The following is a 26,057-nucleotide window of genomic DNA, read 5'->3' as shown; positions in this document are numbered from 1 at the left end:
TCAAGGTTGTAGACCGCTCGGCGAACCCGTAGAGTGAAAATGCGAGTGGCAGAGCTTGACAAAGACTTATACACACATAAGGGTAAGTAAGGGTGAAGCAGGTGAGACGTAGTGACGTTGTACAGAATTTTTATTTTTTCAACTCCCATCAAATCCTGCGTAATTGCAAGGGGTAAGTTCTGTTCAAGTGATAAGAGCGCACTCCTTGTGTGCAGCCTGACTGTTAGAAATAAGGAAAATCAGACATTTCAGGGTTTGTGTGAGCATTCTACTGTGAACTTACATATCACCTGCACACCATGTCATGAATGCAGCATTTGCATTTGGTCAACAAGGAGCCAGTACTCTCAGCTGACTAACAACTAGAGTCAGGCGTAAGAACACCATGCGACAGCATCGCCCGTACGTGATAGGTGTGTGTAACTTATATTATTCCTACAAATCCTTCACAATAGACTTAAAACAACAACAAACAACAATAGTACACTCCATGGTCCTTGAAGTGGCTATGCAAGCCCTTAAAGGAACTACAAGACACACCCACGCTTCCCTTAAGATCCCCTCTACGGCCCCCAAAAACCCACAGCACCTGTACAGGTCAACCCCTGTACGAGTGCATGTGACAAAGGCTTTAGATGGAGGTGTATGATTTGCTGTGGCGCCCTCTAAAGGGAGAAGGTGACGTGTAAAGATGAAGATACTTTCAATTTTTTATTTAGAAATCAGCTCAAATGCAGCAAAGCCGTTTGACTGACATGTAATCATCAAATCCTTAGCTCTACACGAGACTTACTGGGTGTGTTTTTTCCTTTCGTTTTACTAATTTTGAGGAAAAGGGATGTCTGCAGTCTCATCAGGCAACAGATTGGGAGAGACAAAAAAGAGGTTTTAATTTACTGCTAGTATCAAGCATTAAGTGAACCCCTCCCTCTGTGTATCTGTGTCGGTACAGTCGCTTTATTTATCTCAGAAAGCGGACATTTTTAACTGTAGTTTATGGGTCATGTGACTGTGTCTGCCTCCAGCTCTTCATCTTCCTCTCAACGTACTATTCAGGTACACTATCAAAGCATGTGGTGCATATCAAAGGAAGACATGCAAACATTAGAGCACTCATGGTATCAGATCTATGAATTCTAACGACATCGTTAATGCTGTAACATGTTTTTCTAATTGATGCCAAGAGAGTAATCTCTTGTATCAATGACAGGCTAATATAATTTATGCTCAACCCAGAAGAAAAAGAAAGATAATATTCATCCTCAAGGCTGTCACAGTCTACCGACCTTTATTGGCCAAGCCCTTCACTGTCTCTGTTGCATTGCTGCATCTCATGTGAACGAGTCTCTCCACCAACACTGTCATGGTTTGGACTTTGACAAATGCACGCAGCAATGACGGCGGGGCGCCGGGAGAACTCCTCCAACAAGCGACAGGCGTTGCATCACCATATTTACTTGTGTGTCTGCTAAGATATCTGTGGCTTTCCTTCCATAGACCCTCCATCCTCACATCCAAAGCTATGAATTATTAACGTCCATCTTATTATTACAGAAACGGGCTCTTTCACTTACTGCTTTTCAAAACAAAAGGATTAATGTAGATTAGTTGTTTATCAAAAAAGGCATTTTTTGTGTCATTCTTCTACATTTTAATTCAGTGAAATGTTTGTCTATTAAATTTGTTTTCTATTTAGACAAGTATTTATTAACATAAACAGATGAGGTTTTTTAAAATTAAATATTCTGGTTCAAATGTTTGACAGGTTTTGCATTCTTGTATCATTCCTTTAATGGAGGATGAAGTTGTCAAGTTTGATTGAGCTGAATCGTTGAATTTTCACTTCAAACGGGACAACATTGGTTGATTGGATGGAGTGAAGAGATTTAACTCAGACAGAAGATTTAATAGCCTTGGTTCACAGAGGATGAACCACACTGGAGGAGTAATTAAACAAAAGGATACCTTTAGCTGTAAGCCGCTTTCCATTGCAGTTTGATGTGCTTTGACGGTCGCCCATTGTTCAAGGAGTGTCTGCCAATCAATTTATGGCACATTAGCTGTCTGCCATTTATCGGAGAGTCTAAGAGCCAAAGCCAAACACCTGGAATGATAAGTAAGACCACAAACACGTGGCATTCCAATTAAGAGGGTGTCTCAACCCGAGCTGTGAAACATAAAGCTCTGACGGTAAAATGGTGACAGTATGCAACCTCTGTCTCAGGTGGAACTCTACATCATCCTTCAAAATCCAGAAACATCCAGGTATTATTTACATTTCTGACAAACATCTGCTTCTCGTGCTACAATTAAAACGAGAAGATCTCACGTCTCCCAGTGAAACAACTTGATCGAGTGTTTTGACTCCCGTAGCATAATGAGCTCTCACAGCTATAATATTCTCAAATGTGTCCTTAAACATCTCACAAACTGGTATGGTAGAGAGGAGAGCAGATGGTGCCTTTACGTGTAGTTTACAACCATCATCATGCTACTTAAGACACAGCAACACCCTTTTTTATTTAGGGTTACAGTTTACCAATACATGTGGTTTTCAACTATATTGATTTTCAGCAAACACGTTTATCCAAAGTGACTCAGAGTTTAAGACAGTGCTGTCAAATCTGGGATTGGAACCAATTCAAACGACAGACTCATTTCACTGAGCCTTGGCCACTCACATTTTACATGACAGTCCTTAGAGAGAGCTAGAAAACATTTAACAGGTGTCTTATGCTGTTGCATGGCAGGTGGTTCCAATCTGAAGGACTCTTGAGGATTTGGTTGATATTGTGAACCATCTCATCTGATTCAACAAAGACTGCAAAGGGTTTAACTGAAGCTACGTTCCAAATGAATACGTTTCACACACCTGGTGTGTCCAGTTTCAATTTTATATCAATATCCAGATGCCATCAGAGGTCCTGCGGTGCGATTCAAGTGTTTAACGTGGCGCATCTGTCTGGCAGCAGAGTGATTAGTGCATTGGAATGCGGAGCGTTGAGAGTTTAAAAATCTGAACATTGAGCTGGTGGCAAGACACCAATCGGGGAATCAGGTTTGGCCCATGACATGTTAATGACGTGATCAGCGGGTGGAGTCCAAAACCATCATGGCGGAGAATCTCATTGTTCTTCTCCTGAACTTTGGCACATTTTTCTTTTTTCCATCAAGTAAATAATAAAAAGATCCACTAATTGTATTCCTTTCCCTCCTCGGACTAATGTAGGATAAGTTACTTTGGTTAAGTTGGCTTTGAAAAAAGGTTTGATCTGCCTGAATCAATCATCACTCTCGAGGTGCCTCGTCAGTTCATAAAATCACTTTCATATTCTTTTTAGATCAAATGTAGCTTTTTTTTAAGTCTATTTTTGTTTGTTTTAAGCTACTTGAAGTGAAAATTATTGATTGGTTTAGTTGCAAAGTTTTAAATAAAAATTGAGTCAGTCATTCGAGGAATCTTGTCAAACTGTGAGTCAATTCAGATCATTAAATTGTGACCATGTAATTCTGTGAATTGGTTCTGTTTAAGTTTAGTTTTTGAGGTTTGAGTTTTTAGATAAAATCATGGTGTGTGCCACCCAATGATGGATTTGCAAACTGTTCAGTATCATATTCCCACCTTCGATTTAGGTAGCTAGGATAGGCTCCAGTCTCCTATGTGATCCCATAGAGGGCAAAGTGGCTTTGAAAAAAAGATGAATAGATGGATAAATCGATGGATGGATCGATGGACAGACAGATGACTGGATGGATGCTTGTTCCATATGCTTTTGTGTTTTCTCCTCTTCCACTGTCACATTTCCAATCATCCACACTTGTTTCAGTTTCTATTCATTTCTCTTCTGCCACAAAACACAGGACCTGCCAGGTCTTGTGTTTCGTCCGCTTTTAGGTTCCCCTTATTTCAGAATTATCACTGTTCGGTTTTCTCCTGTTTTTGTGTTCATTCTTCTCAACTTTGTTGCCAACCAGCCTATCTTTTGGATTTGGGTCATGGTGTTCCTGACAACATTTTAATCAAAGGGATTCTTTGAGTTGACTGGGCTGTTTAAAATCAAATGGTTTCCTGCACAATCGGAGATGGTGCTCTACAGAGACAAGCAGAGAGTCTGAGCTATTCTTTGGAGTCCTCTATCTGGAATGACAAGCCATTACATGTCACTTTGAGCCTTGACATGCAGATCCTTTCATGGCCACTGGTGATCTTTTATCAGTGGAGAAACAACCCAAACATGGAGACAACCACGGGAATTCAAAGGAAATGGGGGCAATGAAGATGTGCTTTGTGGCCTTCTTTATCTCAGTCACAGATGCATCCTTCAGGTCAAACAAACATGTGTCTTTCTGTTGACAGATACCACTTCGCCATAGTTCTCGCATGCAGGAATGTTGTTACCAACAACAACTATGAAAATCCATTATCCTGTGAAATGTTGACATTCAACCGCCACTCCCAGCATCAGTCAGTGTTGTGCAAACAGACCGTGATGAGGACAAACTCCTTAAATACAAGATAAGATCTGACTCTAGTATTTTAAAAGAAAATATTCTTTGACATATATAATTACTTATTTTTGCTTTAAAACAAAAAGAAAATTCAGCAAAAACACTAAACCACAACACTGTTGCAAAATATTTGCAAGATAGGCAGGAACTAACTAATTAGTTTGAGCTCTGTAATTAAAAAGCCATTGTAAGGAGGGCTGGAAGTAGCTGCCCGTGCATATTAGCCAAATGTGCCACAACAAGTCTGGTGAAACTTCTTTTTGAAAGATTTGAAGAATCAAACAAAACCACATCGTCAATTAAAGAACTAAGATTTTTGTCTCAGTTTCACACTTTTTAATTTCTCAAATTGTTACTTCTTTACAAATTGGAGTTAATAATACCACAGTTGCTAAATGGTTCAAACTCTGCTGAGCGACGGTTTTCAACGGTCCTCTGTGGTTGCCTTCTTAAAAATAAAAGCTTCTTGGAAAAAGCTTTCCAGTCAAATTATTGTTTGAACTCCTTTGACATCAGTGGGCACACAAGGTTGCCATGGTTATTATATGTGCTCATCCAGGATGAAACACACAAATGTCAAGATGTGACCATTTTACTGCTGGCAATTGACCCTACAAGGCCATACAAGCAGAATTTCAATCATGACTGAATTAATGACATGAAACAAGCTCTGATTTGTTTAGCTCCAACTGGAAAAACAAATCAAATGTTTGAAACGACCAAAAGGGAGGTCTCCCTGAGACACACCAGAAGCCGTCCACAAAGCTCGCCACCTCTCCGGCCTGTGAAGATATCCTTCTGAAAATAGCTCAATGAAGCGGAAAGCTGAGCGTTAAATAAATTACAAAAATATTTAAATATTCATTGCAAAAAGGCGAGCTCGGGCAAAAGAAAAGACAAAGAATGGACTTTTTCCTTGGCTCACACATCAAAACAGCTTGCCTGAAGGAAATGTGAGTGCTTTATCAAATTGTCCCTTGAAGGGACTCATCAAACATACAGTAGCCGGTGTAAGAAGCTGATAGCCGTCACGCCTCGGGCTGCCAGTATGAATGAACGGCAGATAAGGGCGTGCAGCTCATTAATGCAATTACATTGTTTTATTCTGCCGTCTGCCAATGCTTTACACACACAGGATCGAATTCCAGGCTAGATGGGAAGTTATCTCCATTGACATGCATGCCGCCAAACAGTACCTGCTCGGTAAACAAGGAACTGTCCTCTGCTGCAGCAATGTGGGCTGGACCAATCTGTCAGTTTGTAAAAAGATGGAGAAAAAAAGGGAAGCAGGAACAATCAAAATGACACCCAACAGCACAGTCAGCGCGGAGCACTGAAAGCCGAGCGAGCTCTCCGGAATCCTGCCCCGCTGTTTGCTTTTGATAGAAAAAGTCATAATGACATTCAAGTACTCACCGGGCTGAGAAATGAAGCAGTGACAGAAGAGGCGACAGAGATAGCAGGAGAGAAAGAGGAGTGTGTGCACGTGAGCGTGTTTGCAAAAGGGCCGGGAAGTGGCTGTAGGTGCTGTGTGAACCTGCAGTCAGACATAAAGCTGGTGGAGCGCCAAGTGTGAGAGCAATGTTCCACTGACACCAAAGACTGCTAATAAAGTGCGTGATTAATTTGAACTGTGTCATTTTCCCAGGGTCCCTCTGACATTCCTTTAGAGAGGGCTGAAGAGCCATTTAATTAGTCAGCACTTTGTGAGTGAAGTGCTTCTGGTCGGGCACCACCTTATGGGAATAAACATATTGAGAAACGGTCCATATCGAGAGCATGCAGTGTGCCTGCGTGCCGACTACAGGATGTGTGAGCGTCATCTGCCTGGCTTCACACTCGTCTTCTTTCCCAGAAGTCAACAGTCTGCCTCACAGGAGTGTTTCTGTTTCAGCACACAGAGCTTTCAGAATAAATGGAGACATTCTGGTTGGGCTGTGCGTGCGTCTTCATCCATAAATATGTAGATGAGCGCGCGTGTTCCCATGCGTCTGAGCGTGTTTGCATCTGCTGACACGCGTGTGCACTCATCGCTGAGACTCTCCAGTAAAGGCGCCTTGTGTATGTGTTGATGTAAAGTCAAGAAGCGGCGTGTTCAGCGAACAAAAAAAGCGTGTTTAAGTCTGCGTGAGAGGAAAGGCGGCTGAAAGACAGGCAGATAGGCCGTCGGAGAGTGTGTGCGCACCGGCGTTCGTCCCAGCCTGCCTAGCAGGGTGTGAGAAAACCAAGGCAAGCAGAGTAAGTCAAAACGAGGTGTGACAGTGTATTTTAAGTACACTGGTAAAAAGAAGAAGGCCTGTGACAGTGTCTGAGCAAGACTCTCATGCTGGGATAAGCAGCTTATGGAAGAAGCATTTTCTTTTCCTCGTAAATCTCATTAATTTTAATTAGCTGTATATTTAGCACCTACACCTGGATTGAGTCTAATTCTGTTTGTATGTAGAGCGACTGCTCAGCAGAGCAGGTGGGGCGATTACCCTGCCACAGCTGCATCACATTTCCATAATGTCTTGTTTTTGATTGTGTCGCGTGCCTAAGGAGGATATCAGAGGCAGATATGCATGGCCTTCATTTTCCTATCACATGCTCTGTGTGGCGCACCATGCCTCGCCTTTTTAAGTGTTCACGCGTTTTTATCATAAAGTCTATTTTCCTTGCTCCCCGTGTTTCTTTCTTTTCATTTTCTCCCCTGCTTGTGCACCCCATTATTAGAGACTTTGCTGGTTTTGCCCCCCCACCCCTCCCTGCCCTCCTGCACCCTTACAGTATTTTTCTCTCCTTCTGCTTCCCTCACCCTCCCTCCTTTTCCTGGTAATCAGCTTATCCTATGTGTGTCCAAGCCTCTGTGTCTGCGTTCCTCCTCTCTTTGTTTCACATTCATTCAGCAGGGAGATTAGAGATGCCTATTTGGTGCCTTTGTCTTCGACCAGCACAGCAGGGCTGAGTTCCACCGCGCGGCGATGGCCCCTCCGCCAAAAGACGCTCACCGTGTTCTCGTCAGACCTCCATAACGGTCAAGAGCTCCATCTAGAATAAACACAAAACCCTCTGCCGGCCGGAGTGCGAGGTTCAAGCTTCCACCTGCATGGTGGCCAGTGACTAATTCATGGGTTGACCTTATTTAACCTTTTCCTCTCTGGAGCCCTCTGCACTGGCGGCTTCAGAAATAATTTGTTATGAAAATGCAGGCGGAGCGGTTTTTGAAGGATTCCAAGCTTTTTAAATCTAAATGAAGGGGTTTCTTGGAAGCACCAGGAGTGCGGTTAGTGTTGTGTTCTATGTGTTCCTACTGTAGCAGCAAATTTGACAAACTTGCATCTGGGAATTTAGGAAAAACTTTCATCGTTTTATTGCTGCAAACAACACATCTGATCAGGTTTAAGTCCCCCTTTGATCATCTTTTGATCTATTGTAAAAGTGTTCCCAGTGGTCTTTAAATTATGATTATTCCATTTTTAGCTCAAATCAGAAAGTGTGTCGTTTTCTTAGACATAGTTTCTGCAGAGCGGCAGGAGTTCATCAGAAATTCACCTCTGAGTTCTGGGCTCATTTCCCATGATCCCTTTTTTTGTCCATGCTCTCCCACTAGCTTACAGCCCCTCACATCCCCAACCCAATATTACCGGTGCAACAAAAGTGATGAGCAATATTCCATCTCTATGTAGAGTTTAGATCCAGATTCCAGCTCAGACGAGGAGAACAAGGATGCAGATGGATCTAGTCTGTAAGTAGAAGCATCAGAGTTCAGTGGAACAGGGAGCTTAGGGTTCTCTGTTGTAGGTTCTGTATCACAACTACAAGCTTTTTCAAACAGATTTCCTTTGTCTGCTGATTCATAACGGGGTGGGATTATATAAGTTCGCTTCCTTCCACTCCCTTTCAAGCAATACTTATTAATACGTCTAATTATCCTAAGTTTGATTCGTCATTGTATGAATGTATAACCGATGATTGTATTGCTTTTGTGTATTCCTTTTTGATTGCTTGAAATAAACCATTTCAAACAAAATAAAAAATAACCAGTCGGATAAAGACAATACTCAGAAATGAAGTTATAATCTTAATTTTCTTTATGTATGTCCTCCATCTTGAGAAAAATGATTCAAGAACATGTTAAAAACACCAAAAATACTGTTTTCACTGGAGTTGGTCTTAAAATAAAATGTTCCTTCTTTTTGGAATTTCTCAAATCTTGTCGAGTATTTCTGTGAGCAGCTGAGCCCTGATCTGTTTACTAAAGCTGTTGTTGCAAAGCGTCTAAGGATTTTCTTGTATGTATTTTAGCGTAAAGCAAGCCTAGGTGCTCTTTAAACTCTTCTCTGATAAAAACAAATGCTTCATTTTCCCAGATCAAATCCCAAACATTTCCCCTCCTCATCAGTGGATTAGGACATGTTTCTTCGGTACAGACAAAAAGGAAATGGTTGCAGCGCTTTTTCCTGAGAGAGACACGATATGTACTGTGGGTTATAATGAAAGTAAGCACAAGAACAAATAAGGTTTTCCAACAATAAAGGCAGTTATTGGAGCCGCAGAGTACTTATCCAGAACACAATCAGTCGAGCAAAAGCAGAGGAGGAAAACTTGAAACCCGCAAACTGCTCAATAATTCCATGGAAGTAAGAGTCACAGAGGCATCTACAGCGGGTAATAAAATATAATCTGTGTGAATGTATTGTCAGTAAATGTGCATCACATTGCTCATGTCCTGCCTCACTCCAGCTTGTCTAAAGACACCACAATTCACTCTCATTAGTTACCTATTCTCATCCCGCTTAGCTTCAACCGACGGCACAGAACCACTCACATCATCGCTTTTGTCGCCTTCCAGCAAAGGCTCCTAAAAAGATGACCTTTTCCACTTCAGTGAAAAGTATATTCGGGCTCTGCTGTCATGTCTAATGGTCCCACACCTGTCATAGTTCTTCATGTTGACAAGCCTTCCTCCCTAACAGACTCCCCTGTTTTGTAATGGCTGCGTGAAGAATTTGATGGAGTAACAACGCAGCCATTAATGAGGATGGAAATGCACACACTAAATGCCTAACATTGTTAAGACATTCAAATGATACAGGCTGCATTTTAATAGCAGATTATTGGGACTATAAGCCTTTGAGCAGTGGGATGCCATGTCATTTGGAGGCATAAGGAGCGCAGCAGTGCAGCGACACTCAAAATGAATCTCAGTGAGCTGCTGTGTTTCCGTGCCAAAACTTTAATAATGAAGCAACTGCTTCAGAGCTGAAACTTCATCTTGGTACACAATAAAGCTTGAGCCTTTAAGTGACAATACTCGACTCTGCGTCGGTACAGTAATGTGCCGTTGAAATGGCTTCCTTTCAACTTTAAAGCTGGAACTATCGCTCAGTTTAATCGCCCTGACATCATAATGGTGGTGAAGCTTAAGTGTCAGTGTCTGTTCACAAATTACTATCACTCAGCAGACTTTTACAGTTATGTATCCGGGGAGGGGGTACAAACCAGCGCCTTTCTGGAGTTTGCTGACACTAAAGACGATATTTCCAGAACTACTTTAGGCAAAAGTGCTAGAACATGCAGACATATCCTTCTTTAGGATTTATTTTCATGGCTGTAATGGCCACAAAAGTCAATAGTACCGTTGGTAGCAATCTGGAGAAGTGTTCACTAGCTCCATTTGTGACGGCTGCGTTCAAGGCTCCATAAGACTTTGTGTGATGGGGGGGTCAGCAGCCTGGAAAGAGTTCCCCCGACAGCCTACAGGTGAATTCTAATGGCTGCGGTGTCTGCGATAAGATGTCCCCGCAGACTCACTCCTCTACATGAACCGAAGTGATGGCATCATCAAAAAGAAGCAATAAACAAGAGAAACCTCTGAACTTTCATTGGTGGAGCTCCTTCGCTCGGGGGGGAAACCCTCAGCACTTAAACTCAATCAATACAAAATACTGCACTCTACAGCCGTGCACTCATGTCCTCTAGCACTCTGCGAGCTGGAGTCTCACACCAAAAACACAGAAAGCCTTCAACAAACAGATCCTTTTTACCAGGAAGCCTTTGGTCTGAGCAGCCATGCATCAATGTCAGAACCGGTGATTTTCATCTCAACAGCAATCAATTAAAACACCCCACGGAGAATTTCAGCAGATAACGTGTGAAATGAGGTGGGGGTGGGGGGTGGGGGGCGGAGGGATGAGGTGAGCAACCCGATCAAAGGGGGAAAAAAACAACTGAGTGGAGGTCGTTCGAGCGAGGGCTCCTGTTGTTAATACAAGGTGAATTGGTTCCAAAGCCGATGTTTGGGAAATGTTCCTGAATCGATAGAGATCGTGTGAAGTTATGTTCCATGGGTTACTAAATGCAAAAGTCACGCTTTATTTCACATCCAGCTGCTGTTAGGCTCTAAGAACACCAGACAAGAAGCGGAGCGAGTAAACGCACGTCCAAACCTCTCAAGTCCTTCTGTTCTCCCGTCTCTAAATGGGAGTGGCTGTTATTACATCGGTAGCAGAGAAGATTGATCTCCTGTGATGTAATCGCTCAGTGTTTGAGCAGGCCAGGGTGGATATGAACTTCCTCTGAGAGATGACTTTAAATGGAGTCATGTTCGGGCGCTCCTGGACCCTCGAAGACTTCACTGCAGCAGAACACCACCTTATTTCTGCTTTATTTAGCCTGAAATGAATTATTTATACACGCGCCTCATTTAACTTGGAGTTCCTCTTCCTGTTGCTCCCTCTAGAAGCATTGTTTTTCAGCACATCTAGATCTATGAGGTTCGCATGAAGACACAGCAATGAGAGTAATGTGTGAAATAAATCATCTCTAAGGTCTTAGTGCTCATGGCGGGTGCTTTGTTGGGTCTTTAATCAATCAGCCACAGAGTCTTAATTAATCAGAGTGATGCACAGGAGAAATGATTGGTTTTCTGCCAGATGTGAATCTGTTGCAAACTAATGCAAGCCAATAAGGGTCCATTCAGTAATCACAAAACTGATCGGGACGACAGAACACTCCTGAGGGTGGAAGAGGAGGGAAAGCATGAGACAATGGAAATTGGAAGGATTAGGTTTTAAGACTCAGAGTTAAGACAAGGTGCTTGAAGCTCTCAGCTGATTTTAAATGCTTAATTGGATCTGTGACTGATTATCGTCCTTGTCAATGACTGAAATCTAGGATCTGCCTTCAAAAGTAGTGTTGCTTTTCATCTTTTTCTTTGAAAAAGCAAACATGCTGCTAATTAAGAGAAGAATTAATTCAGCTCCTTCCAAGATCTTTCTGAAAGTATGTGGAGAAGGATAATGAGCTTTTTTCCGTGGAGCAGCAGACGCCCTTTCGGACAACGCTGATGAGCCGAACCAGGTAACCAGTATCTGACACACATGGAAGAGCTGTGGAGCTGCTAACTATCCAACAGTGAGAGTGGAAACCACTAGTTAGAAGCCAAATGGAAAAATAGCTTAGGCTTCTTATTAATGTCACAGTGGCTAGGCGGTAATTCCCCCAGGCTCTGTGTACCTCAGCTTGTTAATGAGTCACTGCTTATCAGTCAGCCTTGTTAACAGGGAAAAGCCTCTCATCCAAACCACCAACTGCTATTGTCTGCTAGCTCTGCTGCATATTAGCCAACCATTTCCACTTCTTGGCACACAGGAAGTCAACAAACAACAGCAGCACACACAGGAAGTGGGCTTTGAGCCAGAAAGAAGGGGTTGGTCCTGGGGGGAAGAGACCCCTTTTTGTGGCAGGATCAAGTGAACTGCTGGCAATCCAGCAGAGTCCTCCTGCCTGTAAATCTTAACACACTAACAACTGGTCCACAGAGCTCCCCGTCTTTAATCCCTAATCATTACTGGCCCCAGCTGGAAGCATCTGGATTCTTTTAATGGTTCCGAATAGCAGAACTTGCAGAGTAAATAAACTATTAGCCATGCTCCTTACCACAAATGCAAACAACCTACTAGGAACGGAGAGCGGGCAGCCGCTGAGCCAAAGGCCAGGTGGCTGATGGGAGAGCACAGCACACAACTTGCTGTCAGATGAATTCCCCCGTAGACAGACCCTCCACAATAGCCCCCGGGTAACTGGGTCAACGTTACTGAAGCAGGGCACAGCCGACCAATTACATGGCTGATCTGTGCCCTTAAAGAAGGCAGTTTCCTTTGGCACGGCATGCCTGCACATCCAGCTGCAGAGGGGGCCACGTTGAAAAATGGGCACTTAGTATCAGAAAAGCTAAACTGATGCTGCCCCCTCCACGACCTGACTTACATGACAAACAAATTGGTTGATTGGAATCTGGAGTTTTGTAAAACTTCCCCAACATTCACCTCTGCAGTATGGTTCGCTCTTTAGCCCTCTTAAGTGATGCAAACAAACACTGTGGACTCAGAGTCCAGCTGTAATGGGCCTTCCTTTCATTGGCCGCTTCGTCTCCTTCTACATTGATTGGCTGGGAATCATTTTTTCGTTCTGATTCATATTGTTCAAATATTTATGCTAAGTAGAGTTCTCCTTTTCCAGAGTCTCTTTGCGTGGACTTCTCCATTATGATGGCATTATCTGCCTACCCACCTCACTCTACTCCATCTTGCACTTAACGACTTCACTGCCGTGTCACAACACTAATCAGAGAGATGGGAGCAGATGGGAGCGATGGGCCGGCGCACTGCGGCTTTCACGCAACATTTCCCTCTGAAAGTTCAACACCAGTGTTTGGACATTACTCACACATGCCAAGAGCTGCATTGCAAACACGAGGTAAATAAATGTATACATGCAAATTGTCTGTGTGTGTGTTGCAATAGAAGAACTTAGTTCCTTCTCCACCAACAAGAAAATGAGTTGGGCGTTGGTACGTCTTGCGTAAACTCAACGCTTTGTAGAATTCAGAACCTGTTTTGGATGGACAGCAAAAGTGGGAGGTGGCTTAATAACAGTTTTCCACTCCAGCTTGATAAGAAATCTCATGACAAAAGAACCCACATCTCATGGCACTGAACCTCTGTCAAGTCAGCACTCCCTCTTTCCCACTCAGTTTCACTCTGACGTGTTTTCTCATCTCTTAAATGCTGTCAGACATCCCAGACTTAATTACTCCTTCTGACTGACATGATAATGTAAAACAGTGCCAAGGTAAAACCATAGCAAGAGTTGGGCATGCATGGCCTGGCCTCCCCCTGAACACACCTTAATCAAATGTGACATGCTTTTGAAAATGAGCCAAAATCATTTTCGGACCCAAATAACGAACCGCTGCCTGGATTTCAGTGACGAGCTGCAAGATCCGAGTCAAGCATCTGACGAGAGTTTAATATTTCATCGTCAGCGCCTTCGCCCGTTGGCCCATTCCTCATCTTTACCAGCTCTTAAGGCCTCGCCTGTTTCCATCTGCATGAGTTAAGCTTGCCTTATCCCAGTTTCTGTTTGTTGTTTTTTATTCTATTGACTGACCCATATTTCATGCATAAATTCACAAAAGCCTAAGCAAACCCAATTCAACAGAAGGTCCAACATAGGCAAAGCAGAGAGACAATTTCAAAGTGTAATAGGGTGGGCTTGCGCATGTGGGCACACATGTGTGTCCATGCATATGATTGCATTGTGCATTTGAGGATGCATTCAGATTTGTTTAATAATGCGGGTGTCCACAAACGAACAAAAAGGACCTCTGAGAGTATATATTGAAAATGCAAATCAGGGAGCGCCTGTTAGGAGGTGTCTTGCCTGCTAAATCGTCTCTCAGTTCTTTGCCAAACACTCAGTGCAATTACATTCCAACTGTAATGAGAAAATGGCAACGGGACTCTTCCTAGGTTAATCAATTTTCCATGGATTGAGGGCCAATCATGACACGGCATATTGTCTCTTACACAATTTGTCCTTTAAAGGTTGCTTTACCGGCAGCCCATCACTTGAGTGTTATGTAATTGGGAAATCACATTGGACATTGGATTCCTGCTCACTTGGTGCACACAGCAGGGATGATAATACAAATTGCTCCTCATTTCCAATCCTCTCACACAATTCGCTTTGGCACCGCTTACAGTTTCATCCAAGTGTTGTGTTTGTGACTCTGCATGTGTGGGATTATGCTTAGTAACAGTTTGGAGACAAAACAAGATGATCACAGCATTGATCCCTAACACAAACTCAAGTCAGGGGGAGGGGTGTTTCCTGATGTATGATCTGCATCCCAGGGGAGGGAAAGACGTCCTCCTGAGCCACAAACTTGCGTGTGCGTGTGTGTGTGCGTGTGTGCGTGCGTGCGTGCGTGCGTGCGTGCGTGCGTGCGTGCGTGCGTGCGTGTGTGTGTGTGTGTGTGTGTGTGTGTGTGTGTGTGTGCTGAGTCCCGTGTCCACGTGCCAGTCACACAAATTCCTCAAAAACAACGTCAGAAATTCCACCGAGGGTCCCGGGAGGTAGGAGTGTCCCATGTGCTTATTAACGCTTCTCTGCTTCTTTTTTCATAATACATGAAACAACAACAGGGGGAAAAAATGAAGTCTCAAGTCAAGAGATGGGGCACTGGCAGAGACAGAAAGAGGAGGGCCAAGGGGGTCGGGGGCCTGGGGTGAGACAGAGAGGTAGACAGAAGAGGAGGCAGAGACGTGCTCACCATAAGCAATGTTGCTGTGAACCGCAGCTGTGAATAGTACTGTCAATAAGCTGACACTCCATCGCGTGGAAGGGGCTGATGGGAAGGCCATGGTGGGGCACACGGATCCGCCTGCGTCACTGAAAGCTCAGGAGGGCTGAGGAGCTGTGAGGGGTCACCTGCAGGAGAAACAGTGGAGAGCTAAGGAGAACAAGAAGAGGAGGCCCAGCCACCAATAAGCACGCCCTCTGTCACTGCTGAATGAACTCTGCTTGGCACAATGCTCCATGGGTATTCATGATCTGTTGGTGGTGAAACAGTCTGAGGTGGTTGAGGGGGGTGAGAGTCAAGCGTCATGACAGAAAGGAGGTGGTGGAGGCTGGTAATGGAAGGAGGAGCAGGAGGAAGCAGCAGAGGATCTGAGCTTTCTTATTACACTGAATTTATTCACGGGAGAAAAAGGAGGGGGGGGGGTGCTCTCACTAACTCAGTCTAATTAAAAACTAACGCCGCGCGGCGTTGGAGCAGTTGGTGCTGAAAGGAGAACAGAGATGAAGCAGAACACAGGCTGAAGCACCTGACGCCCGCAGAGAATACGCGCGGTGCGCTCTGCGCAGCACCGGACGTTCCTGGATGGCTCTGGCACCGATGCTGTGTCTGTCGCGCACGCACACGCTCACCTCCTCTCTCACACTCCCCAAAAATAGCAGGAGCCTGCGCAGAACTGAACCCCTCGGTCCATCTGCGATGCGCTCACCGCTGAGAGGAACCCCGACTCCGCTGCTGGTGCAACTTGCCAATGGGATGGGCGCGCGCAGAGGGCGGGGACGTGGGGTGTTGTTGGTAAGGGGGTGAAGGGTGGAGAACATGAGGGGAGTGGGGAGGGGGGCATGCTCATAGTTGCTTCCTGTTGAGTTGGTTGGAAATGGCAACTCGGGCAAGTGCCTTTGTGGGAAATGACGCGCCAAGTTCCTGCTGTACAAAACAAGAGACCATAAAAACCAGAACAACAGCAGAGTGGCGGGAAGCTGCTCTCTGTAACGGAGCATACTGAGAATGACGGGTCGGAGCGCGCCTGCTCTCACACATGATGCAGCCTTTCTGCTGCTGCTGCTGCTGCTGCTGCTGCTGGCAGCTCTGAGATTTAGAGACTTCGCTGAAGGTTGGCAGCTGCGCGCTCTGCGAGTCAGTCTGCGAGTTGCTCTGCTGTTTTATCTCCAAACATGTTCTCGTCATCATTTCGAGCCAGAAGAACTGGTTTGGCGGGAGGGATCGCACAGCAAAAGGCGGCTTTAACATAAAAAACCTGCACAGTGGGGGTAAATTATGAAGGCACGCAGGGATTATTCCGCTTGCACCCTGCGCACGCATAACGGATTACGCGCACACATTTGGTAAGCGCGCGCGCACACATTCCTGGAGACGGAAAAGCGTCAGCACTGACAGGTGTCCACTGTCTGGCCCATGGGCCACGGCAACCCCCCCACCACCACCACCCCAACCTTGCGTTTGCACGAAATGTGATGTAAAGCACTGAGACTAACACACACCCGTCAGATTCCGCCTCCGGGAATCGGTGTTTTTGTCCGCCCTGGTCTCCGGTAAGGTCCCTCCGTTGGTGCGCTATTGTCGCTCGTCCCGAGACTTCTATCGGTCCGCTTTCATCGACTTTCCCCCTGTTATCTCCACGCTCCCACTCGCGACTCCTGTTTTTCCTGGGCTCTTTACTCTCTGTTTGGTGTGTGCGCGTCTCCCACAGCCACCGTTCACTGCAGCAAAAACAGACGGTCTGAAAGAGGACAGGGAAGGGAGGGGGACGAGGAAGAGGAGGGAGCAAGGGAGGGAGGGAGGGGATTATAATACGATTTGGCCCGTACCACCGGGATAACAGGGCCAGAGCAGGGGCCTACTGCCTGAGAGCAACACCAAGGAGATGAGGCAGATAGAAATATCAGCATATGATAGTCCTGTGATGCTCCACACTGGTCTTATCGCGCGCGCGCGCGTTGTGGCGTTACATGATCCCTGCAGACAGAGGCTGCAGGATTTGATCCTCTCGGTCATTTTTATCTACATTTGATTCGGATTTGAAGTGACCTGACCTTCTGCTAGGTTTGATCCTGTAGGCGCATCATTTCCTAAAGCGAACAGGTCATCAGCTGCTCTTTTGTCACAGTCCTCAGTGGAGTGTCTGTGTGTGTGTGTGTGTGTGGGGGGGGGGGGGGGGGTTCTTATCAACATGCTATTCCCAGTTCTTGCAGAAAGGCCCGCTGCTTTCTCCCACAGCCTTGATAATTCACAATGTGGTGATTATTCTGGAGTTTTTGGCCTTGGGGAGATCCGGGATTTGTTTTCAAGGCTTTATATCTCTTCAAAAATGACGAAGACGAGTTTCAAAAAATGTCTCCATCCTCACATTCATAAAGAATGGCCACGTTTGCGTGTAATCAGAGGGAAGTCCGTGAAGCTGTGACGTTTCCTGCATCAGACCTGATGAGAATCCAAGGGTGGGAGGAAGGGATGGGGGGGAGTCAACTTGCCAGAGAGGATTATGGATTAGTTTTGCTGGTGGATTAGGTCTGCGTGTGGGGAACCATGATGGGGTTAAACATGGATGGAGGCAGCCGCACGAGAGTCCAATCAGTGGCAGAGGCGGCAACGATGCTGGGGGGGTGGCATGATGGGAGGAACATTCGAGATAGGAGCCTCAGGAGGGAAAGCTCCAACAAAGAAGCGGATTTTTCTATAAACAAACAAGTACTTTTAAGAAAGTGAAGTCATTGTAAGAAATGATTCCAATAAAATCTTCAAACTCGTGTTTGTTTTTCAGTGATACTTTTAGATTCGTCTCTGCGTCCTAACTGAGTCCTTTCTGTGTCTGTTTCCAAACCGAAAGGGAGAACAGAACCTCAACATCTGGCAGCATTAAAGTCTTGTTATGGGGGCGGGAAAGGCTGAGCTGCTCTGCTTTCATTGAGTGGACAGCTCCAGGTGCTGAAACGAGCGCGCTTGTCTTTGCCATTGTTGGCTGTTGTCCTGAGAGCTTTGCGTTGTAAGCCCGCGCATGAACCGGATGGGGCAGGAAGCCAGGACTGCGCCGCCTCCGCCGCAGCGGCTTTTGTTTCCAATCTGCATATAAAAGAGTTGACCTTTGAGTTTTAAACCGGATTGAGGATTTCAGACATTCACCGGGGGTTCAGCCACTGTGTGCGTGTTTATGGATTCGTCATCTGGAGAGCTCCAGTCTTTCATATTCCCCTCTTTGGTTGTTGACAGAAAACATCCTAAATGTGGCTCTTTCTAAAAAATGATACATCCATGTGCCTACATCTCTGCCGGGACTCGAACCCGGAGCCTCTGGATTAGAAGTCCAGCGCGCTATTCCATTGCGCCACAGAGACTGAACCACTTATTTCTGCATCAAAACCAGCTTTATAGTGCCCCTCCCCGCCCTGTGCAGCCTCGGTTCTCTCCATCCCTCAGCATCAGGACCGCAGCCATTATTTAAAAAAGAAATCCCCTCGCCCATCGGTAGGGGGTGCTGCCGCTGCGCTTTCACGTAACTCTCTTCATTCTCTTAGACCCCCCCCCCCCCCTGCCTTCCAACCCCTGCTCGTGCCAAACAGGATGTGTCGTTAAAATTTCACGTCATGGAGGAAACCTTAAGATGGGAGGCGGTTCACGGAGGCTCTTGGCTTTCAGGGATTCAAACTGCTCCAGTTTTACTCACATGTCCGCAGACTCCAGCAACTTCCAATGGGAAAATTTCAGTTGAGCTCTGGAGACATTTGTTGGAAAAGACGCCGTTCCTGTTGACAGTTTTTAAACAGACAGCTTCCAGCTGATGGGCCGACTTCCACTGATGAATAAGTAAAGCCGTTTTGTGGAAGCTCACCTAACTAAGCGCACACATCACTGTCAGTGGAAGTTCTTGGGTGACTTTTGAAGCTGCTTAAAGCAGCTGTTTGTGCCCTTGTTCTCTCTGAAAGCGCTCGCTTTAGTATGCTTCATAAGTGGAATTGGATCTGACACAACATCATGACCCTGCATTTATTCTCACTGCAGGACAAAAGCTTTTCAGGTGGAGTGTGAGGCTCCTGTGTGGCTCAGAGGGAGGTAAAGCCTGAGGCAGGCTGCCGGTGAAGAACGAGTTCACACACAGTTTTCGCCACGGCGCTGCCTCTCCACATTTCAACCCATTTCCTGACGTTAAAAATGCATTTCAACTCAGACAAGGTAAAATATGAATAAACAGCACTGTAGGCACACTGCCTAGGACTCCCACTGAATGAATATTAATGGGGGGGACGAGGGTTTAATGGGTTGGTGTCAAAGCCCCGTTTGACAAATTACATGAATAAATAAATAAAATTCAAAACATGTCTGTTTAAAAAAAAACTGTAATAGACATTCATTCTAATGCCGTTTGGACTGTCCAGCATGTGAGGATCCAACAACATTTTTTAGCAATAATTAGTATCAAGGGACGGACATTGTTTATGTAAAGCACAACATATTCCTTTATTTAATAATTCACTGCCTTTGGCCAGAACAGAACATTTACAATAGTCCACCTCCATTTCTCCCCCAGCTCAAATTAAAGCCAGGACGATGGAGGTGATGACGGACAGGCCGATCACGACGTAGCCACTGCGGTTCACCTCTGGAAGTCTGAAGCCTTTGCCGAGATCCCAGCACTGAAACAGAGCAGCAGAGGCATCAGGAAGAGGAACATTTGCAAATACAACTGTTTAGATGACAGAACAAGGAAACGCTGCTCAGAAGCACACACTCTTTCCAATCTAATCATTGATCTCACCAAGTGACGGATGCCGTTATAGGTGTGGTAGGATACTGGAAAGGCGATGCCGAACTTAGCCAGCCCAATGAGGACAGGACCAACGGACAATGAATGGATCAAATCCAGGTAATAGGGGTAGTTTCCAGGTAAGACCAACGCTGCCGCAGCAAAGGCTGAGATGCCTGGAACACAGACAGGAGAGCTGACTCCACAAGTGCGGGAAAACTCGGAAAGAAGGAAGAAAACATGCAAATCCAGTCTGCCTTTTATCTTATCAGGGCTCAATGGGAAATCGGTCACACAACACCAAAACCTTTTCCTTCCAGGTTCTGAAAAAACTGTTTTTTATTTAAGAGTAAATTAATCAGGTAAATAAATAAATACATATAAATTGGTCCCTCACTATTTGGCGGTTCAGTTTTTTAGCACAATTTTATATGCCTTATTTTACAGTGCACTGTGTTCTGCATCCTGATTGGCTGCTGACCTTGTCAATCAGTGAAGTTTGCAAGAGTTAAAATAATCTTCATGCGATCAGATCTTTGTTTTCATTCTATGATACTGGACTTATTTTTCTATGAAGGTTTGAACTTTGAGAGTTTAAACAAGAAAAAAAAAGTGTGAAAATGTTCATGTCTGTGTGAGAAAAGAGTGAAACATCCAACCACTTCAGCTCCAAAAGTCCCTTCATTTAGCATCTACTTGAAAGAAAAACCAAAAGTGCATTTTTTTATTCATAGCTGGAAACAAATTCAGGCATCAAGGGGTTAAAACATCTATAATTCTACTTTGCAGGTTATTCTTAGAATCTAAGTCCTGAATTTAAACGAGGGACCACAGAGTAGAAATAGTTAATGTGTCCTAATGATGTGGGAGGAAACTGAATGAAGTTGTGATTATTTACAGAAATGTGCGGATGAACAAAGAGCTGTTGGGGTTTGCAGTGGGAAGTTGGTTTTGACACACATGACATAATGACAGAACGCGGCAACAGTCAGCGACTGTTAATGTCTGTGGGTCAAACTGACACTGACCTTTAATGAGGCCATTAACATGCAAAGAAAATGTAGGTGAGGCCTTTACTGCAGCTTCCATTAACGTCAGCAGCACTCCTAGGTCGTCTCAAAGTGACATCAATTCAACAATTTACGCCCAACACAAGGCTCTAAGCTGATGGGGGCGCTAAATTTAGTTTTCACAGACAAGGGCAGAATTTCACTGAATTTTATTTGTTTCCAGTAAAAGCTCTTAGTAGAAATCAATAGGGTTGGATTAAAATGCCCAAAAGAGGCGTTCAGGGTCAATCAGAGGCGCCAGCAGCGGAACAAAAGGCTCTCTTTGGTGACAGAACAGAACCAGAAAGGATTCAAATATGGGGGGGATGCATTTTAAATGATGGAATTGAAATGAAAAGAATGAAATGTGTGTTACCTCCACTGAGGGCTAATCCTGTCCCTCTGTGTGTGATGGACATCAGCATAGGAACTGACCACCTGAGCAGAAGAGGCACCAAAAAACATTCCAAGAGAATTCTTGAGCATCATCGTCATTCATGTTCAATAAACTCAACCATATTGGCGTTTTAAACAACAGTTTGTGTCATACATTACTTCAGAACACAAAGTTTTCCAGCTGATGCTGCAGACGGTCGAGGTGTAAAAGAGAAATCACTAAGCCCTTAAAGATGGTTTTATGAACTGAGAAGGAGTTTGACTCTTTACTACAAATGAGGTAACACGCAGTATAAACTTGTCAAACAGATAACAAAGTGCAAAGCATGCAAAAATGGCAGATAATGACTTTCCAACTAAGTGGTAGAGAATGGGACTTCTCTTTGCGGAGGCAGAGTAAATGAGGTTAGCGTTCTTCTGCAAAGTTTATCAAAAGGAGCAGAAGGAGACGGATTCAAATTACCCCAGCATTCTGGGCAGAAACAATCAATGCTTAGTGTTTTTGCTGCAAAGCCTTCAAACACCAACATGACAATAGAACAAAATGAAAAACTAAAAATAAGAGCCAAAAATTGTTTGTTTGTTTGTTTGTTTCAATTACAAGACACACAGATGGATCAATTTTCCTGACTGCAGCTTTTAAAGTTCCTGAAAGAACAGACACTATTTCTGCACTAATTATCAAATGAAAGAGGCTTGGCCTGTAGTTTCCTAGACTTTAAGTAAAACAAAATGTAACTTGAATAATCCAGTTTTCAGTTTGAAACATGTTGTACTGTGAATCTGTGATGAGAACTAAGACTAGCATTTGTTTAATAAATGGTAAATGGCGTGCACTTCCATAGGGAGGCTCCGAAAAGTGCTTTAGAGTCACAGACCCGTTCACCCACCGACACATTCACACACTGACGGCGCCAACCTACAACCACCAGCAGCAATGTGGGGTTAGATGTCTTGCCCAAGGACACTTCGACACATGGGCAGGCGAGGCAGGAACTAAACCTGCGATCTTCCCTTCCGAGGTCGACTGCCTTGCCTTCACAACACGGCTGGCCCTCACTGAGTTTTCCTGTATTTTTACAACCTGTTGTGGTTCAGACTCATCAAAAAGTACGTACTTGTAGATCGCCAAATGGGGAGACATGGGTCGGTTTAGTCTGGAGTTTTTAGCCCAAAACTTGTTCATCTCCTCCTTAGCTGTGGTTCCCATTGGAGCAGCACTAAAAATGAAAAAAAGAAGCAGGAAAATACACCAGCTTGTTCAATTTTAACTGGGAGAAAAGGATTATCACTACTGTCTGTCATCATGAGTTTTAGTATCATTCAATGAATTCTCAGACTAAGAACTCACTGTCTGTAGAGGACGCCGGATTGGGGTTTGGAGAGGCAGACACCTTGGCGGGCCACTGACCTACAAAAACAAAATATACAAATAAAAAACATTTCTATAATGTTGGGAAAATGGGCTGAGACAACCGTAGGAAGCAAGCAATTACAAACAAACATCTATCATTCAGCTGAAGCATCCATGAGAAAAAGGTTTGAGGTTAACAACAGAAAATACATTTATATTTGAAATTGTATACAATCCACCAAAAACACAACTGTGAAGCCTTTTAGGGTGACAAAAACTTATTTTGGGTTTCTGGCAAAGAAATTCTTACAAACCTTAAATAACTAAATGGAAAAAAAAAGAAAACTACATTAAATAAATGCAACCACAATAATGAAGTGGTTTTTAACGTTCTACCATCTGACCATCTTGATTTCACTTCTGCATTTCTATATGAAGCTGATGCAACCAAATACAGAAGGTTTTTTCCCAGCTGGTCTCAGAGAGCAGATGAAAATGCAAAGCTCGACTACTTAACACATGTTCACGTGCCTGAAGACAACAAACTGCAGGGGGTTTTTCCAGAAAGCAGGTTATGCTAGCTCCCACGATAAGTTTGAGGCTAAGGAAGTTGATAACCTCAGCTTTCGGTTCCAGAAATGGAGGTAAGTTTCAGGGTAGGTCAAGTTGCCATAGCAACTCATGCTCTGAACATAACTTGGTCTGGAGCAGGTTTAGTTTAAGGTTACTTAATTTACAGAGATGTGAAGGAGGATGACGTGTCCATTTGAAGATGATTTAGTGGATGAAGAAGCTCAGATAATACTTTTTCCACCATGAGAGGGTGATAAGACCACATATGGATGTTGGAAAGAAACTTTTTTACTTTGATCTAACTTAATTATTTGCTTCAGTTAAGATACATCTTTTCTTTTTGTTAAGTCAGTTTAAAAATGACACGTAGTTTTCAGACAGTTACTTTACTTTCATTCAAATTAATTCAATTAAGTAGGTGTAACTTTGGTGCTGCTGTTAGATCGGCACCGCAAAGGATTGTGGGATACCATTCCCTTTGCCTGTCTGGACGGATTTGGGTTTAAGTGTGGATTTTTTTTTTGTTTAGCTGTTTTACTGTGTTTTGCCGAGTTAATTTGTCCTGTTATGTTTAATTATTTCAGCACCATGAGTGAGAGGGAGGGAGAGAATGATGAGTTTATTTAGCACCACTACTGCTTCATGGTGTAATGTTAGTAAAGCCAGAAAAATATTTTAAGACATTATGAGTTGTAAAAATAATATTTTAAATTACGTGTTACAATTTACTGTAATTCATTTAAGTTGGATAAGTTTTATATATATATGTCACAATGAAAATAGAAATGAGATAGAGACTCGTGCGTTTACTTTATTTTCCTGAAGCAGAAACTCTTTCTTTTGCTGATGATGCAGCCGCATTGTTTTTTTTGATGGGCGTATGATCTTTATACAGCGTCATTTAAATCTCGGTCTCACTGATGTATAGCGCTCTCTTTTTTTCTCCACGTGTTTCCATGGTGACTCCGTAAATCGGCAATCCATTGAGAATGTCTTTATGTACCTGCTGTGCACGTGCATTAACCCAGGGTTACCAAGTCGAGCGTAATTACGCCAACTCATATCCGGTCTTTTTGAACCAACATACCCAGAGTATGTCTATGAAGACTTTCATTGATCCATGTTGGTTCCATTGTAGTAGGTTTAGGGGATGTCATCTGGACTTGGTTTTAGAGTTAGAAGACGTTTCACCTCTTATCCAAGAGGCTTTGTCAACAAAGAATTGACAAAGCCTCTTGGATAAGAGGTGAAACGTCTTCTAACTCTAAAACCAAGTCCAGATGACATCCCTTAACCTACTACAATACCCAGAGTAAGCAAGTTCAGGCGGATTTCAGCCAGAGTTCAGGGTTAAAGTCAGGGTAGTTTAAACATGCTTCCTGGAATACCCCCCTGGTTTCATATAAACAAGAAGCAGAACAAGGAAGTCTTGGAAAGTTGTTGATCCTGTCATGAAAATAGATCTAAAATTAGATTTTTTTAAGTCATATCATACTTGTTTTACGCACACGAGCGCGAACACATACGTTATGTCAACATTCAATGACAAGTAGTCGAAATATATATTTGTTTTTATTGCCTTTTTGAATCCTAGCGAGGTGGGCACACAACTGAAATATGGAAAAAATTACAATTTCACATAAAGCGCATTAATACATACGTATTTTTGACCGTAAACACAGATTTTTGTGGTGATATCAACATCAGAACATTTTTATTTCTAGCAGTTACACAACAAATAAACAATATGATACGAAAGTGGCGAGACAACTAAAAGCAGCAAGCGCAGCCCTTTGAAGTAGTCATAAACGATGTTTGCTAATGCCAAGGTCCTGTCCCATGTAGCTTTAGCTAGTTAGCAAACAGCTGCTGGCTAGCGGTGTGTCGCTAAACATTCAGGATCCTGGACGGAAATATAAGTTTAAAATTCAGCGGGTTATTTTCAGCTGTGGACACTGTTTAATGTCGATGCTAACCGTTAACTTTTCACTTCATATGCATCTCATAAAGGTCTTGATAAGTCCAAACAGTTTAATAGCACAAACGGACTGACCTTAGAAGCAGCGCCATGTTTGACAGAAAGTGAGCGGAAGTGACGTAGCGGATGTTGTGAAGTTATCTAAAGGAGGTCCATTGATATATTCAGTACTACATTTCGACGGGAAGGTCCTAATTCCAGAGAAAGGCTGAAACAAATCGCATAACATGCTAAAAAAAAAAAAAGGTGAGATAAAGCTGATAATGATCGTATAAATGTACTTACTTTAGCAATGTAAAATAAACTCAAATAAAAATAATTGTTTAAAGTCTCTCTCTCTCTCTCTCTCTCTCTCTCTCTCTCTCTCTCTCTATATATATATATATATTTATATATAGAATATTTTTTTGCATTGCTGCACAAAAATATTTTTAGTGCAATTTTAATTCGAATGCCAGAAATTTTATTTACTTATTTGTTTGTTTGTTTATCTATCTATCTAAAAACAAAGCCATTGCAAAATGCAATGCAATAGTAGCCATTGTATGAAGTAATGTGTAAAAGTTTGAGGCATTTTTTTTAAAATACTGTAAACAAAGAATGCTCTTAGGTGTATAATGTTTCTTTTCTTTCTGTTTTTTTAATAATTTGCTGAAATGCAACCTGAGTCAACAAAATCTAAATCAAATCAACAATTTAGTTTTTCATACCTTACACTTTCACAAAGTTGTCCCAATTCCCTCACTACTCCTAAACCCTAAGAGTCTACATAGTACAGGACCATTTTGTTGTCCTGGATTTTACCGTAATTTGGA

General features: G+C 43.5%; 2 protein-coding genes and 1 non-coding gene across 8 annotated transcripts in view; all 3 read right to left on the bottom strand.

Annotated features, from left to right (window-relative positions):
- The window catches only part of cadm3 (cell adhesion molecule 3), a 121,326-nt gene extending 104,432 nt beyond the window's left edge, over nucleotides 1–16,894 (bottom strand). For 2 of the 6 annotated variants that reach the window (XM_023964905.1, XM_023964906.1), the window contains exons 1-2: nucleotides 16,636–16,894; nucleotides 15,107–15,264 (exon numbers count right to left, since the gene is read on the bottom strand). In XM_023964905.1, coding sequence (XP_023820673.1) covers nucleotides 15,107–15,197 — 91 coding nt within the window. In that variant the 5' untranslated portion in view covers nucleotides 15,198–15,264; nucleotides 16,636–16,894. The remainder of the gene's footprint in view (nucleotides 1–15,106; nucleotides 15,265–16,635) is intronic. The other 4 variants (XM_023964908.1, XM_023964909.1, XM_023964907.1 and 1 more) reach the window with 3 other exon arrangements.
- Nucleotides 16,895–18,412: 1,518 nt separating this feature from the next.
- trnar-ucu lies at nucleotides 18,413–18,486 on the bottom strand. Its single transcript has one exon. It is a non-coding gene; the product is annotated as a tRNA-Arg (tRNA).
- A 1,092-nt stretch (nucleotides 18,487–19,578) lies between these two features.
- sdhc (succinate dehydrogenase complex subunit C) lies at nucleotides 19,579–25,381 on the bottom strand. Its single transcript, XM_020710659.2, has 6 exons — nucleotides 25,318–25,381; nucleotides 22,689–22,748; nucleotides 22,456–22,557; nucleotides 21,318–21,379; nucleotides 19,905–20,068; nucleotides 19,579–19,782 (listed from the first exon to the last, which is right to left on the bottom strand). Exons 1-6 carry the CDS (start codon nucleotides 25,332–25,334, stop codon nucleotides 19,678–19,680), a joined length of 510 nt encoding a protein of 169 aa, XP_020566318.1. The 5' UTR covers nucleotides 25,335–25,381; the 3' UTR covers nucleotides 19,579–19,677.
- Between the last annotated feature and the right edge of the window lie 676 nt (nucleotides 25,382–26,057).

Source organism: Oryzias latipes, chromosome 17 (assembly GCF_002234675.1).
Source record: "Oryzias latipes chromosome 17, ASM223467v1".
Classification (NCBI taxonomy): domain Eukaryota; kingdom Metazoa; phylum Chordata; class Actinopteri; order Beloniformes; family Adrianichthyidae; genus Oryzias; species Oryzias latipes.
The sequence above is the reverse complement of the archived record's forward strand: the minus strand, read 5'-3'. Positions and strand labels throughout refer to the sequence as shown.